The 17,399-nt window shown below is 45.7% G+C and overlaps 1 protein-coding gene across 1 annotated transcript in view; it reads right to left on the reverse strand.

Moving 5' to 3' along the window:
• HACD2 (3-hydroxyacyl-CoA dehydratase 2) overlaps positions 1 to 17,399 on the reverse strand; it is a 105,372-nt gene that overhangs the window by 33,952 nt on the left and 54,021 nt on the right. Inside the window, exon 4 of the mRNA XM_062208941.1 lies at positions 1,709 to 1,797. Coding sequence (XP_062064925.1) covers positions 1,709 to 1,797 — 89 coding nt within the window. The remainder of the gene's footprint in view (positions 1 to 1,708; positions 1,798 to 17,399) is intronic.

Raw genomic sequence — 17,399 nt, forward strand, 5'->3', positions numbered from 1 at the left:
GGTGTTGACCTGGTCTGCACCTGACTCCAGCTTCCTGCTAGTGCAGACCTGGGAGGCAGTGGTCACAGCACAAGTGACTGTCTTGACCCCTAGGCCAGATGCCTGCCCTTGTGGGCATTTTTGACTTAGTGGTCTATCCCTGTGGCAGACAAGCTGATAAGCAGACAGGTGGCCACTGATGCAGCAGCAAAAGAGAAGCTGAGGTCCTGAATATCCTGTCAGCTGGACCATTAACACCCAGACAATCAACACCTGGCTGCATTGGCAAAGTGACTGAACACTCCACAGTGCACAGTTCTCTGGCTCCACGTACCATTTAATCACTAAAAGTGCATAATGATTTATTTAAGGATCTGAATGAGTTACCACTAGGAAAAAATTTCAGGTCCCTTAAGATCACTGTGAGATACAATTATGAGCTGCTGTTTACAATGAAAAGGAAATGGCATATACACAAAAGGATGGGAGGAAGCAGCGACTCGTAGAGAGGACTTGGAAATGAATGAAGACATGATGTGGTGTTATAAATAAAGCTACTGCCCACCTCAATAGACACCAGTGAGTACAAGGGGCCGCATGCTATTTTCAAAACCATTTGCCTGGTTTTCTTTAACTTGCTAGAAAAGAAACATGATCTCACACACACTCACACACGCACACACACAAAGTAGGCATATTCTTCCTGCATGGGCAGCTTAGGTATCTTCAGGGGGTGAGACAGATGAAGCAACAAAGCCCCAGATGAACGCACAGCAATACTAGCTTATTAACCACCGTTGATTTCACTCTGGCTAAAAACCGATCAGCTATGTGCATTCTGCTGTATGTATATCACAGACCAATAAAAAAGTTAAAAGAAAATCTCATTTGCTGAAATACAAATGAAATGAAATTGTCAAAAACAAAACAAAAATCCTAAAAAATAAAATGTTTTGACAGGGTTTTCAGAATAGAGAACATGGGAATAATGTGATTGGATGAGCACTTTCATGAGCTCCCAAGAATCCAGGCATGCGGGTGATTGGCTGCATGGGACGGAAACACTGAAAAACAAGTCCTTCCGGGGGCTGCCGGCACCCTCCTGCAAGATGCCACTGGCAAGAAGAACTGACTCTGAGGGAGCCGAAAATCACCCCCTGCTCCGCGAGATGGAAGCTTAGCTCCGGGTCCCCACCTGGGGTGATGCCGGTGCTCTCCCAGTTCCTGCAGTGAGTATCCGGGGGCCTGTCCAGGTTCCGAGCCTGCTAGGCCCCCACAGGGTATCTGCCAGTCAGAACCGCCAGACTTGGCACATTTGGCAAATCCATTAGTTCTTGCGGGCTGTGTAGAAGTAAGCTTGTTTTTTCCTGTTCCTATAAAGAATGGACATCACCCACTCCTGCCATCTGGGTGCAGATGCCCAGGAGTCAGTGCCCTGGATACAAATAAGAGACCAGAAGCATGGAACTGAGCTGCAGACCATGCCCACACCAACCCTCCACCTCCGAGGGCTGAGGGCCACAGGGCTCTGCAGCCCACCAGTCTTCTCTCTCACAGCACTGCCTAGCCGGGGTAAGCTTCCCACTACTGACCCGACTTCCACAGCCAATCCGGACTTCATTTCTGCCGCATCAGTGTGAGCTGGAGTCCCATGTGCAGTGGCCACAAATACGAGAAAAGGCAAGTTGCCGAGTGTGTGTGAGTGCTGACAGTCTATAGGAACGCTTACCTCTTTGACGCTGTGTGTGACCGCCCATATGAGAAAAACCCTTGACATCACCTGGAAAGAGGTCAGGACAACAGAAGATGGGACAATTCCTGAAAGAAATTTTAAGATGTGTAAATAAACATGCTTTACTAAGTTTCAACCTAAAATAAGTATTCTCAAACGTTCAAGCTTAAATGTTTACAGCCAAAACCATCTCGAGCAACTGAAGCTTACCTATATTGTTAATGCATACGTTTTCAATGTAGTCAATGGCAACAACTTCTTTCCTTCCCCTCTCAAAACAGTAATATATTTATGGCACAACAAAACTGTGGAATTTTGTTCTCTTTCTTAAGCCTGTCAAGACCACTATGAACAATATTTTTGCACTTATCATATACAAAAACACTGCCTAACAAAATTAGACACTGAAAGTTCATTTTATCATGTGGGTTTCAAAGTAGGCAACAACTGGGGCTGGCGCTTGGTGCAGTGGGGTAAGCCACCATCTGTGATGCTGGCGCCCCATATCAGAGCACTGGTTCGAGTCCTGGCTGCTCTTTTTCTCATTCAGTTTCCTGTGCCTGGGAAAGTGGCAGAAGATGGCTCAGGTACTTGAGTCCCTGTTGCGCATGCGAGATACTGGCTGCAGCCTGGCCCAACGCTGGCTGGGGCCATTTGGGGAGTGAACCAGCAGATGAAGATGTCTCTCTGTCTTTGCCTTTCAAATTAGTAAATAAGTAAATCACATCTTCAAAGTACATAAGAACAGCTAGGAAATCAGTCCTATTTGTATCTATTGAATGTTGAAAGCTCCCAGATAGCAGCCCTGATATATTATTACCTCTAACGATTAGTGGATGTTTTTTATTATCTACTTAAATATTTTTGCCAAACAGCATAGCAAGATAAAAATTTATTATCTTTTTTTTTAAAGATTTATTTTATTTATTTGAAAGAGTTACAAAGAGAGGTAGAGACACACAGAGAGAGGTCTTCTATCTCCTGGTTCACTCCCCAAATGGCCACAATGGCCGGAGCTGAGCTGATCCAAAGTCAGGAGCCAGGAACTTATTCTGGGTCTCCGATGTGCGTGCAGGGGCCCAAGCACTTGAGTCATTTTCTATTACTTTCACAGGTGCATTAGCAGGAGCTGGATAGGAAGTGGAGCAGCTGGGACTCGAATCCATGCCCATATGGGATGCCAGTGCTGCAGGTCAGGGCTTTAACTCACTGTGTCAAAGCGCCAGCCCCAAAATTTATCTTTTAAACCATCTCTTTTTTTTCCTTCTTCTTTTTTTTTTTTTTTTTTTTGACAGGCAGAGTGGACAGTGAGAGAGAGAGACAGAGAGAAAGGTCTTCCTTTTGCCGTTGGTTTACCCTCCAATGGCCACTGTGGCCGGCACGCTGTGACCAGCACACCACGCTGATCTGAAGCCAGGAGCCAGGTGTTTCTCCTGGTCTCCCATGCGGGTGCAGGGCCCAAGCACTTGGGCCATCCTCCACTGCCTTCCCAGGCCACAGCAGAGAGCTGGCCTGGAAGAGGGGCAACTGGGACAGAATCCGGTGCCCCAACCAAGACTAGAACCCGGTGTGCCGGCACCGCAGGCGGAGGATTAGCCTATTGAGCCGCCGTGCAGGCCTAAACCATCTCTTATCATCCTGTACACTACAAGTGCTGGTACAATTATCCTCCCAATGTCCTCAAGCTGTAATACTAGAATCATATTTAATTATTTTTAGATAATCACAAAATTCTGCCAACTTTCTCCTTATTTGGTATATGCCTTCAATTCCTACATTCACAATCTCTAAAAATTAGCCAGCACCATTGTATAGAATTCTTGGCTCCTTTAACCAGTCTTAAGTCTAGCAATAAGCCGTTATTTGTAATCATAATTTTCCTTTTATAACTTTTTTCCCCAGAAACCTTTTATTTATGGAATACAAACTTCATATATTTCTTAATTACAACTTTAGAAACATGGTGATTCTTCCCATTGTACCTGTCCTCCTACCCACTCTCCCACCCCTCTTCCTCCTCCTCCCTCTCCTATTCCCATTCTTATTTTTTTACTGATCTATTTCCAATTAACTTTATACACATATGATCCTTGTAACTTTACACAGGCAAGGAACCACTACCAAAATTAAAATTTGGAGGCAGAATCACAGATATTAAATCCAACAGTCCCCTCTGTCTCTATGTCCTCTTTGGTGCCAACAACTAGACCTCCCGACTCCCTGGGCCTTTCAGGTTGCACGTGGGCAACTCCATCACCCACCAGGAAGTCCTCATCATGGTCACGGAGTCTTCTTCCACTTTAAAACTAACCACACCTTCCGAAGCCACTGAACTGTTCTAGGGCAGCGCTCATTTGCCCGAGCCCTCGAAAAGAACACTCGCCCTTCTGCCGTTTAGACCTGCACAGTTGCCCAGACTACTCCTTGCCACAAGACCATGCACAGATCAGATCCATCCACTGTCACCCTGGAAAGCCTGACTACGAGAAGAAGTCACTTCATATCTCGCTAAGAAAAAGAGACGTTATATCCTGCTGGCATGGGTTATTTAAAGAAAATCTAGGCTTTGAAGAGGGATGGTTTGGTTCCAAAAAGCAAGTAACCTGGATATGTTAAGCTTAACTGTTGCACAAAGAGGTGCCCAATAAATCTTTACAGAATGAATGAAAGAAAAGGTAAGTGTAGGGACATACAGATCCATGCAATAGAACTGAGGATCTAGAAATAAACCCTCACATTTACAAGCAGTTGATTTTCAAGAAGGTTGTCAAGAGAGTTCAAGAGAAAATAGCAGTCTTCTCAACAGCTGACTCTGAAACAATCAATTGGATAGCCACATGCAAAAAAAAAAAAAAAAAAAAAAAAGAGAGAGAGAGAGAGGCATTGTTGGGCCACTCCTTCACCACACACAAAAATTAACTCAAAAAGGATCAAAGAATTAAATGTAAGGGCTAAAATCACAAACTTCCTGGAAGAAAACAGGAGTAAATGTTGTGCCTGTGGGTTAGGCAATGGTTGAATAGCAATAACACCATGACACAAAATGGAAAATTAAAAAAAAAAAGTAAATAAATTGGACTTCACAATTAAAAACTTTTACATCAAAAAAAGCCATTAAGAAAGTGAAAAGATACCCACAGATACAGTATTTGTAAACATACATGATAAGACTTTTATCTAAAACATATTGTGAACTCTTAGAATTCAAGAATGTAAATACAATTTTTAAAAAATGGGCCAAGAATTTGAATAGGTAATTCTCTACTGAAAACATAAAAATACCCAAAAGGAAACAAGAAATGGTGCCCAACATCATTCATCACTAGGGAATACAAATCAAAACCAAAATGAGATATACTTCCCACCTACTAGGATGGCAATAAAAAAAAAAGACACGACAATAACAAGTGTTGGCAAGGATGCAGAGAAAATGGAACTTTCAAATGTTTCTGGTAGGGTTGTGCACGAGTACAACTACCCTGGTCTGTTGGTGCCACAGAAGATTAAGTATGGAATCACCACAGGGCTCAGGAACTCTACTCCTAAGTACACATTCGTGAGTACACACACACAAGAAATGAAAATATATGCCCACATAAACTTGCACAACATACTCAGAGCTAGAAATATTTACGCAAATCAAAAAATGGAATCAGGGGGCCGGCATTGTGGTACAGCAGGTTAATGCCTTGGCCTGAAGCGCCAGCATCCCACATGGGTGCCGGTTCGAGACCTGTCTGCTCCATTTCCAATCTAGTTCTCTGCTATGGCCTGGGAAAGCAGTGGAGGATGGCCCAAGTCCTTGGGCCCCTGCACTAATGTAGGAAACCTGGAGGAAGCTCCTGGCTCCTGGCTTCGGATCGGCGCAGGTCCAGCCACTGCAGCCAATTGAGGAGTGAACCAGCAAATGGAAGACCTCTCTCTCTGCCTCCCCTCTCTCTGTGTAACTCTTTCAATTAAATAAATAAATCTTTAAAAAGATGGAATCAGAGTGTCAATAAACAGATGAATGGATGAATAAAATGTGGTTTAGCCATATAATGGAAAATCAGAATAAAAGTAGTAAAGATACATGCTACAATATTGATGAACACTGGAAACATTATGCTGAGTGAAAGAAGTCACTGACCAAACAAAGAAGCAAGCAAACAAGCAAAAACAACACACAAACCAATATACTGTATGATTCAATTTATGGGAAACATGCAGACAGGCATACTTTAGGGACAAAAGGTGAACTTCCTGGGGCTGGGAGGCTTGGGGGGAATAGGAAGTAATTGCCAATGGGTATAAAATTTTTTGGGGGGGTGAGGAAAATGTTCAACAATTGATTGTGGTAAGTGGTTGCACAATTCATTATACACTCTAAGTAGGTGAATTATATGACATGTGAATTATATCTGAATAAGGCTGTTATTAAAAAAAAATAAATGTTTGAGTGAAGTACAAAGCCTGGTTATATAATTATGTAATGCAGCTAAAGAAGCTAATTAGGGAGTCAAGCATTTAGTGAATGTACTTAACCGGATCACACTTCAGAGAAGAAAACGTTAAAAACATAAAAAGAAGACTGTGGATTAAAAGATTTCTTAAATGAGTTATTAAGCATTTGCTGCTTAAGGAAAGACTGCGTCCATTTCTACTGGCTGCTGCTTTTCTTAAACTTAAAGGTTAGCTCATCACATCAAAATGTGGTTTTTCTCTTTCATTTTTTTTCTCTTTCTTCTTTTGCCACCAAAGTACTTGTTTCCAGCAATGCTCTGGCGTTGTGGTTGTATCCCCAGGGAACATTATGAAGTCCAGAATTTGGATTTCAGATTGCCAAGTTAAAAAAAAAAAGATTTTATCTCACTCCTCAGCAAGAACCAGTCTCCAGGAGACTAGATAATACTTCAAAATGTCACTTCATTCCTTGTAATAGAGGGACAGCCTTTCTAATGACTGAATGATGAGGGTTTTGGAGACCCTCACGTAGGGTACTTTTTTTCTGGTATCAACATCAGAGTGGTCAGTAAACGTGACTTCACCTAGAGGAATCCTAATGGGCAGGCGTTGTGGTGCAGCAGGTTAAGCCATCACTCGGGGCCCACTACCATACTGGAGTGTCCACTTCCCATCTGGCTTCCTGTTGCTGCACCCTGGGAGGCAGCAGCTGATACTCCAGTGCCAGGGCTCCTCAGCCGTCAGGGAGACAGGGACAGAATTCCCAGGCTCCTGGTTTTGGCCTGGCCCAGCTCCAGCTGTTGATGGTATCTGGGGAGTAAACCAGTGGATGAAAGATCTCTCTCTTTCTGTCTCTTTCCTCTTCTGTCACCCTGCCTTTCAAATAAAATAAATATTTAAAAACAAACACAGAGGGATCTGGAAGGTCTGGAGGAAGAATCCTGCAACTTAGCTGAGCAAAAGCTTATTGATGATCCCTTCTCTGTCACAAAGCACCCAGGGCTCTGAATGTTTGTTCGGGGTATTTTTTCTTAAAAAAAGTTTCGGTATCCAAAAACAATACACTCTTGGCATATTTCCTTTCCTTTTAAGCATATATATATATATATATATATATATATTTTTTTTTTTTGACAGGCAGAGTGGACAGAGAGAGACAGAGAGAAAGGTCTTCCTTTGCCGTTGGTTCACCCTCCAATGGCCGCCGCGGCCGGTGCGCTGCAGCCGGCGCACCACGTTGATCCAAAGGCAGGAGCCAGGTGCTTCTCCTGGTCTCCCATGGGGTGCAGGGCCCAAGCACTTGGGCCATCCTCCACTGCCTTCCCAGGCCATAGCAGAGAGCTGGCCTGGAAGAGGGGCAACCAGGACAGAATCCGGCGCCCTGACCAGGACTAGAACCTGGGGTGCCGGCGCCGCTAGGCGGAGGATTAGCCTGTTGAGCCACGGCGTCGGCTTCCTTTTAAGCAAATTTTTAAATACAGGTCAACTTTTATTGTTTCTACTCTTCATAGTTTGATTTCTCATTTAATATTGCAAGATTTTTACATCTTATACTTTTCAAAGCATCTTAACTTGTAACGAGCTGATATATTGCTCCTTTTGTGGGACATTCAGGTTGCCTTTAATTTCTTGAGAGAATAAATGAAGACATGAAGTACTAAAATAACACAACATTTTTTGAGGCTTAGATTTTTTTTTTCTTTTTCTTTAAAGGATTCTGAGTATTTCCATGGGACAGTTTCCCAGAAGTAGAAGTACTAGGTCAAATGGTATGAATGTCTTTAAGGTTCTGGAAATATATTGCCAAACTGCTTTCTTTCTTTCTTCCTTTCTTTTTTTTTTTTTTTTTTTAATTATTTGACAGAGTTAGACAGTGATAGAGAGAGACAGAGAGAAAGGTCTTCTTTCCGTTGATTCACCCCCTAAATGGCTGCTATGGCCGGAGCTATGCTGATCCGAAGCCAGGAGCCAGGTGCTTCTCCTGGTCTCCCATGCGGGTGCAGGGCCCAAGCACTTGGGCCATCCTCCACTGCCCTCCCAGGCCACAGCAGAGAGCTGTACTAGAAGAGGAGCAGCTGGGACTAGAACCTGGCGCCCACATGGGATGCCAGCGCTGCAGGCGGAAGATTAACCAAGTGAGCCATGGCTCCGGCTCCAGCCAAACTGCTTTCCAAAAAAGTTTGCTATCAGTTTACACTCCCACCAGCAATATACTCGCCTGACTTTAGCACACCCTAGCAGTTAAATTCAAATTTTAATAATTAGTGAATAAAAAGCTGATCTATGCTTTCTAATTTGATTCAGATGTCAAAACAGTTCTGGCCTGCATGTAGGTGTGCTACAGTCCCTCTCCAGGAATCTGCCTACAGAGGCACCTTAATTTCCCCCAAATGATGTCATTCAACTCAGTCCTCAGTTTCTACAGCATATGCATGCACCTCCACCAGTCACCCAAAAACAGCACTTCAGGCCTGGCCACTAGTACAATCTTAGAGTGCTTGCTGCACTGGCCAGGTCAAAGGGCCAGTCAGAAGAAGAGGCCCTTTTATAAGGAAGCCCGTCAGGGCCAAGAGCTCTGGGTCCATCCTTGGAACTACAGAGGGCCACACAGATGGATCATGGTATCTCAGCTCTGAATACAACTGGCATCATTGATGTGGGCGATTATGATCAGGTAGATTTTGTAAGAAACTGTAAAAAAAAAAAAACAACCCATTATCTTATTTGTTGTAGGAATTACACGCAGACTAATATATCCCCTGCCACTCAGGGTCCCGTATGTGAAGTCCTGGGGGAAAGGTGTTTTAGAACAAACACTGGCTCCTTTCCAACGATCAGTATTATAGAACCCAGCTGCTCTTTTCAACTTGGTAGCCCGACAGCATCAAGCCGAGTCTGCAGTGTTCTGCATGTTGTGAAGGAGTTACCACAGTCCTTGTGGCGTGTGGCACAGCGATAGGGAAGGCAAACTGGAGCCTCACCCCTTTCTCCACTCTGGAAATCAATGCCACTGCATTTGCATTTTCACGCCATTATCTCTCACTTGAACACAGCAGGCTAGCATGGGAAAACCCAAACCGCAGGCTTTCTGTTGTTGCTGATCACTTACTTCAACTGGTTGTTCTCAGATGATACAGGGAGATTCTGCCATCTCCGTGGTAAACTCTCACTCCGTCGAACTCCATCTAAAACCCATTGTGCTAGCATCTATTATTCGTTGCTTTATTCAAGATTATTTCTGGAGAGCCTACTGTGTGCTAGGGATTCTCAGGAGCTCACAGCCCGGGGCTATGGCTGAGTTGCTTCGGGACACTTATTCTGAGAGCCTTTGCCAGAGGCTACGGGTCCCTGTAAAGAGTCTTGGTTGCCAACAGCTGTGTCTGTCAGCAGTGCAAATCTCTGGCAAGGCGAGGTTGTAACTTGAGAAATGATCGTGGGGATGTATGTGTAAAGGGCAATGAACTTTTAAAGCAAAACACTGGCAGATGAAAGAAGGCAGCAAGGCCTGTGTGTGTGTGCGTGCCAAAAGCTGTAGAGAGGGGATCTGGCCATGGGCTGTGTGCTTGCCCAGAAGCAGGGCTCCTGAGGACTCCCCAGATCGCTGCAAGGCTGGGCAGCACTGGAAATCTTCCTGGCCTAGTGCAGTCCTTAGCCGGGCCGCCTCAGTGGGGTTCGGAGACCAAAGTTAAAAAAGAAAGAAATGGGGTCTGTGCTGTGGTCTAGTAGGCTGAGCTTCCGCACCTGTGCTGCTGGCATTCCACATGGGTGCAGGTTTGTTTCCCGGCTGCTCCTCTTCTGATTCAGCTCTTTGCTTAACGCCTGGGAAAGCAGTGGAAGATGGCCCAGGTGCTTGGGCCCCTGCACCCACGTGGGAGACCTGGAAGAAGCTCCTGGCTTTGGATTGGCCCAGCTCCAGCTGTGGCAGCCATTTAGGGAGTGGACCAGTGGATGGAAGACCTCTCTTTCTGTCTCTCCCCCAGTGGTGTTCAGGGTGGAACCAGTGGCCACCACCAGGACAGGGGCCAACTTCAAGGAACACAGGGGTAATAGAGAACAGACTAGAGAAAGGGGAAGGCACAGTCACTACCAGAAATTAACTCAGTGTTCATAAGTGAAATCTGGACACAGAATCTCCCTAGTCAAATACCTAACATACTGGATGAAAAGTTACAGCATTAAACAAAAGAGCATAAATAGCCAGCAAGCAACCAAAAGAATGGGCACAACTTCGTGCCATACATTTTAGAAAGTGCTATCCAAGAGAAGGAAGGGATGACAGCACAATTCCCACCCTGTCCACACCCTGCAAAGTGCTGTCAGTGAATCCACAGACTCCTCAGAGCGCTCACCCACAGGCCCGGCTGGGAGGGAAATGCACACTTCTGACAGCAGTGTGACAGGCACAGAGGCTGTGTGGTGGCGGGGAGGTGGCCGAGCAGCAGATTCCGGGCCTGCAGGTCCCATCCGGAGCCCCACCGGGAGGATGGATCCAGAGCACCCTAGAGGAACGGGGCAGACTTCCTTCCAGAGGGGGAGGATGCCCTGACCGGGCAATTACAAAACCTCAGAACGAGAGAGGAGCCCATGTGCTTTTCTGATACCGAATTCACCTGCGTAGTTTAAAATTCAGAGTATAAGAAGCTGCATGGAGGAAAGTGCCCCTCCCGATCTCCTCCAGCTGCCTCGCAGGCCCCTTTCCCACGGGCAACAGCACTGCATTCCTGGTCTATGATTCCAGAGGTCCATTAGGCATAGAAAGCAAACACGCAGGTGAGCGTATGCTGATGGACTGCAACACCATCTTTCCGCCAGCCTGTTTTACGTCATGGCAGCATTTTACATCAAGATCTTTCTTTATCAGCACGTACATTTTAATTACTGAGGCTTCATGATGTTTTAGCATTTTCTAAGCTCTGCCTCCATGTCATCAGGGTGTTGAAAATGTGCAGAGCAGGAAGACTCCACCTTGAAACCATGGCTCAGAGAGGAGAGTGACCAAATGGCACACAGTGTGGAAGTGCTGCCGGGCAGGGCCCTGGGATGGCTCTCACAGCAGATCGGTGACCTCCCAGCATGGCCAACACTTCAGCACGATGAAAAGGTATGGCAACAATATGAACACGGCAGGAGGAAAGAAAGAAAGAGAGAAAAATAAGGCAGGAATTGCATCGGGGGGAAAGGCAACAATAAAGCAATGATCAGGAAGGTCAGCATTCAGGAAGACAAAGGCAAGGAAAACCGTTATCCCCAAAACAGAGCGCCCAAGACATGGAACAAAGTATCCAAGGGTGGAATCCAAGAAACTTCCCTGAACACGGAAGGACGAAATCTGCACCGAGGGAACACTGTGCTCCAGACAACTGGCAGTGAGCGCCTGAAACTGAGAAATTTCATGGCTTCAAAAATAATACTTTAGGGATCCAGACAAAAACCAAAGTTACCTACAAAGTGACAGGACAGTCAGCCTGGCTTCCTCCTCCCCAGCAGCATCCACCCTGGGAAGATGAGGAAGCAACACTAGGAAGGTCTGCACCACCCCCTCACCCGAGACGTCCAGCCAGCGACGTCCAGCCAGCGCAAGCACATGGCCAAAGGGCTAGGAGACATCCCTGCAGAAGACACGGCCTCCCTCAGCGACTCCCTCAGCGACACCGCGGGACCGCACAGCAGGTGCCTGCATCCCATCTGACCACCAGCTGGGGTCCCGCCGGCTCTACTTCTGACCCAGCTCCCTGCTAATGCACCTGGGAAAGCAGCAGAAGGAGGCCCAAGTCCTTGGGTTCCTGCACCCACAGGGGAGACCCAGATGGAGAAACACAGGTTGTCAGAAAATCAGCCAAATGAGAGATAAGTCAAAGCAAAGAACCCAGGGAGTGGACATTTGGCACAGCAGTTAAAAAACACTGCTTGGGACATCCACACTCCATATCAGGGTGCCTGATATGTGCTCAATTCCAGCATTCCTGCTAATGCTCACCCTGGGAGGCAGCAGCTGATGGCTCAAGTCCTTAGGTCCCTGTAGTCACTTGGGAGACCTGAACTGAGTTCCTGGCTCCTGGATGCAGCCTGACTCAGCCTTGCTGCAGCAGGTATTTGGGGAATGAACCAGTAGATGGGAGATTTGTCTGTGTGTCTTTCTCTCTCTCTCTCTTTCAAATAAATAAAAGAGAAAGAAAGAATGAACTCAGAAATGGAGAAGGTTATTTTTTTAAAAAAATAAATAAATAAAAAGGCAGGGCCAGCGCTGTGGCTCACTTGGTTAATCCTCCACCTGAGGCACCGGCATCCCATATGGGCGCCAGGTTCTGGTCCTGGTTGCTCCTCTTTCAGTCCAGCTCTCTGCTGTGGCCCAGGAAGGCAGTGGAGGATGGCCCAAGTGCTTGGGCTCTGCACCCGCATGGGAGACCAGGAGGAGGCACCTGGCTCCTGGTTTCGGATCGGCGCGGCGTACCGGCCGTAGCAGCCATTTGGGGGGTGAACCAATGGGAGGAAGACCTTTCTCTCTCTCTCTCACTGTCTAACTCTGCCTGTCAAAATAAAAAATAATAATAATAATAAAAAAAGCAGCCCATAGTAAGCACTGACTAATAGTAAAAACTAAACAATTATGGTAATTATGGTCATAGAATATAAATAAATGGTTATGAGTCATAATATTAAATTAATAACAATTTAAAAATGGGAGTCAGGGGAAAAAAGATGAAAGGAAGTGTGACAATACTAATTTCCTTAATAGAATTAAGAGGTATTGTCCAAATATCCTTAACAGAACTAATAATATTGCTTAAAACCAAAATACAGCTAAACTTAATTCTCACCTAAATTTTTCATAATCTCTTTCTTAGAGGGATCTTTTAGTAAATAACGTATGTGTTGTGGTAAGCATTTTTTGTTACATTTTCCTTACTTATATTGGATAAATGCAATGGTTTTAATGAAAAGAACATGCTGATTCCCTCATGCATCCCCGTCTTCTTCCTTATGTCCAGCCCTGGGAATAAGGTGCCCTGTGGAATGACGGTGCCACGATTAATAAGGTCGCCTCTGCGGGCTGAACTTACAACGATCTCAAGCTTTACTCTTTGTATCTTTCCACACTGCCTGAGCTCCTTATAAAGAACAGGAATTCATCTTTCAAAATTAAAAAAAAATCATATTCTGAACAAGAAACATTTAGCACTAGCACAAAGATAATTCTGAAATTGAACCAATTCCAATCTAAAACAATTTTCTCACTTTCTCTTAGAGCGTTGGCCAATCTCAGGGAAACAGAAAGTACTTCTGGCCCGAAGGAAGACAAGGGTGATGGTGAAAGGCCAGAGGGAGGGCAGATTCGCACAGCCCCCGCATTCAACGAACACACTGGCTTTTCTAAGGGATCCACAGACGATTCCATTTTCTTCTTTCTGGAACACAGTCCCCGCTCACCTCCAGAAAGCAGTTTAATGTGTTTCACATAACCACACCTAATGTTACTGAGCTGACAAAAAAAATTCGTCTGAGATGGAAATCAACAGCAAGTGACAGTGTTTATACGATCAAGTCTATGGACTTATCTGAGGCTGGCATTTCTGAAACGTGTACCGAACTGTGAAAGAGTAATGCATGCTCTTTGTGCTAAAAGGACAGTGTTGTTTTTTTTTAAAGATGTGTTTATTTATTTCAAAGTCAGAATTATACAGTGAGAGGAGAGGCAGAGAGAGAGAGATATAGAGAGGTCTTCCATCCACTGGTTCACTCCCCAATTGGCCGCAACAGCCAGATCTGCACCCATCCGAAGCCAGGAGCCAGGACCTTCTTCCGGGTCTCCCACGTGGGTGCAGGGGCCCAAGGACTTGGGCCATCTTCTACTGCTTTCCCAAGCCATAGCAGAGAGCTAGATCAGGAGAGGAGCAGCCGAGACTAGAACCCAGCGCCCATATGGGATGCCAGTGCTTCAGGCCAGGGCTTTAACCTGCTGTGCCACAGCGCCAGCCCCAAAAGGACAGTGTTACTAGGTGCATTCATGCTTAATTTTCACAACATTGAAAGGAAAATAAAGGTAAATACACAAGAGGTCAGATACAATGACCCTTTGTGTGTCATCACTGGTAAGAAATGTGCAGTCAGAATTAAAGCTGTTCCCTTAAAATGGCAAAACTCCTGGAAATGTACACCAGGGTCCAATCCAGTGACATCCCACTGCAGTCGATCTACTCCAGCTCTACCGTATACACTCACCCAGAAGAAAAGCAGACACAAGACCGAGTCAGTGTGGGCAGCTCCACCCAGCGTCTCAGCACGTGTCTGCGGCACCACAGCGGGCCGGCCTCGGACCCTGGCCTCTCCCCACACCAACCGTGATTTACTGTTCACAAACACAGTCTCCAAATGCCAGTCACCTGCTGCACGCAGCATTCAAGTGATAGCCGACTGACCACTCACGACATGGGAGAAGAAGGCAGCTCTAAAAAGCTGGCCTTTCTGGGAGTTGATTCCAGGTCATACGGTGATGTCTGAGCAATGTGGGTACGTGTGTGTGTGTGTGTGTGTGTGTGGAGGGCGATCTCACCGCCACACAAGTGACCTTGAAGAGATCCAGTCACATGGAACAAGGACGGACACAGCACATCCTCACTCAACTCTGGGGGCAGGGAGATGCCATGTTTCTCATCAGGGCACAGAACGGGGGGGGGGGGGGTTCAGAGGTGTTACGCAGTACGGCGGGCTCTGCTGCCTTCACTTTCCAGCCTTCTGGGTGGAACGGATTTCCTCCCTGTTGCTGGGGACACTTGGGAAGAGAGCCGGGAAGCACGCTAACGCCTGGTAAGGACACAGGACAATCGGGGTGGGGAAGGCACGAGAGAAGTTGGTGCCTCGATGGATACAAGCGGAGCCCGCTCCTGGCTCTGAGCTCCTTCAGAGCCCACACAACGAGGACAGAGCCCAGTTACGAAAGGAAGAAACCCAAGGGCTCCTGTTTTCAGCCATGGCCCTGTATGCTCCATGGCTTTACACAGCCTGGCTTTTAAACTGTTTCCTCCCTGTTCCAAACGGCCAGCTGTCCAGGCGTCTGCCACCAGTAGCTGGTTGTTCCTCTTAATTGAGACTCCCACGCGGAAAACACCAGAGAGGCCCAGGGGCCTCCGGAGGCTGGAGCCCCGTGAGGGCTTTATAAATACTCACTTTTCACCGCCCTGTTTCCCTGTGGGGTCTGCTCTCTCAAAGTCTAATCTCTGAACCACAGCAACATACAGACCTGAAGCAAGTGGCGCATCCTTCCTGCCCTTCTCAGGATCGTACACAAGGCAAAGATGACAATGCCAAGACTAGATGCCGCTCCAGGAGGACGCAGGGAGCCAACCCTAACTCCACTCTGTGTTACCTTAACACTCTAACAACAAATTCCACCTCATTATCCTGATTGTTCGCAGACAGCAGGTGTTTTAGGCAAAATGCGAATGATTTACATCTATTTCACCAGGAGGACCACATTCTAAGTATTTCTCTTAAAAAAAACTAAACTGTTGGGGCATACAGAAATGATCGTTGAATCATGATGTCTATACTTTTTGCTAATTTATACTAACAACCATACACACTCTGGATAAAAATCCAATTTATTAGAATCTGTTTTAAAACTTTATTAAGTTTTAATAAACTTCCAAAAATTCTTTTATGGAAGGTTTATCAACAGGCGGTGCCTGAAAAATTCAAGCTCTTACAGGTGACAAGGCTGAGTGAGATTAGACTCATACTCATTTGACATGGAAAAGCCAATAATCAGAGGATTTCATTTAAGCAAACTAGGAAACACACTCCTGTTGGCAATGCTGTTTGTGCGAACCACGTAGGCAGGGAGGGGAGACTGGGCAAAGCCAAGTGTAACTCCTACAGGGTGGTGAAAGCCGGCCATCTATGCGGAAGGGCCTCTGTTTAGGAGAGAAAGGAACTACAAGGATTATTTTTAACTAGGAAATTCTTGGCTGTTAGAGTTGGAAAGGATCTAAGAGGTCAAGTTTAATCCAACATTTGATACATTTGAGGTCTGGAGAAGGTAAAGCAATTTGCCAAGCTTACACAGAGAGTGGCATACAACAAATTACCATTTCTATCTAAGACATGGTGGTCACTCTCTAAGAATATTAATTACTGCTCTCTACATAACCAGAATAGAATTAAACCTGTTGCAAACAGTATTTCAAATGTTTGCAATGTAAAGTGTTTGCAGCCAATATGACAACAGGCTAACATTTAGTATATCAAGAATACAAATTGTTTTTCATATCTTAAAAAAAAAGAAATCAAGACCCTAAAAGGCAAATGAGCAAAGGGAATAGACAACTTACCAAAAAATGAACACAATTAATAAGCAAACATATGGAACTATATTTAATTTCACAATTAGTAAATAGCAAATAAACAAGAGTCCCTATAATTTTACATGACTAACTTGGTGAATATTTAAAAGTGTTATCCAAATGTTGGCATTATGCTGAACCCACCAGCGGACTCACATTTTGCAGTTGAACACAATTCTTTGACAATTCAATCTGGTAATATTTTTAAAAGTTAAAATAATATTCATATGCTTTGAATTAGTAATTACATGTGAACATTTATGCTAAAGGTATGAGCCAAAGAATAAAAAGCGTATCAACAAAGATGCTAAGGGCATAAACAAAGATTAAGAAGTATATATATGGCCGGCACCGTGGCTTGACAGGCTAATCCTCCACCTCGCGGCACCGGCACACTGGGTTCTAGACCCGGTCGGGGCACCGATCCTGTCCCGGTTGCCCCTCTTCCAGGCCAGCTCTCTGCTATGGCCCGGGGAAGGCAGTGGAGGATGGCCCAAGTGCTTGGGCCCTGCACCGCATGGGAGACCAGGAGAAGCACCTGGCTCCTGGCTTCGGATCAGCGAGATGCACCGGCCGCAGTGGCCATTGGAGGGTGAACCAACGGCAAAAAGGAAGACCTTTCTCTCTGTCTCTCTCTCACTATCCACTCTGCCTGTCAAAAAAAAAAAAAAAAAAGAAGTATATATATATATATATATATATATATAACCGGAGTTACTGGCTAAACATCCTGCACACAGGGAGACCCGAGACGCATCTCCCTGAAGGAGATATTCTGCAGTGATGTAAGACATCAGCGAAGTTCCTGGCATCTTAGAAAGCAGAGCAATCGGAGGTGCCTGGGTCTCCTCGGAAGGGACTCAGCAGACCATCTGAATGTGCCACCCTGGGCCAGGGCGGGCCAA

This window comes from Lepus europaeus, chromosome 2, assembly GCF_033115175.1.
Source record: "Lepus europaeus isolate LE1 chromosome 2, mLepTim1.pri, whole genome shotgun sequence".
NCBI classification, from domain to species: Eukaryota; Metazoa; Chordata; class Mammalia; order Lagomorpha; family Leporidae; genus Lepus; species Lepus europaeus.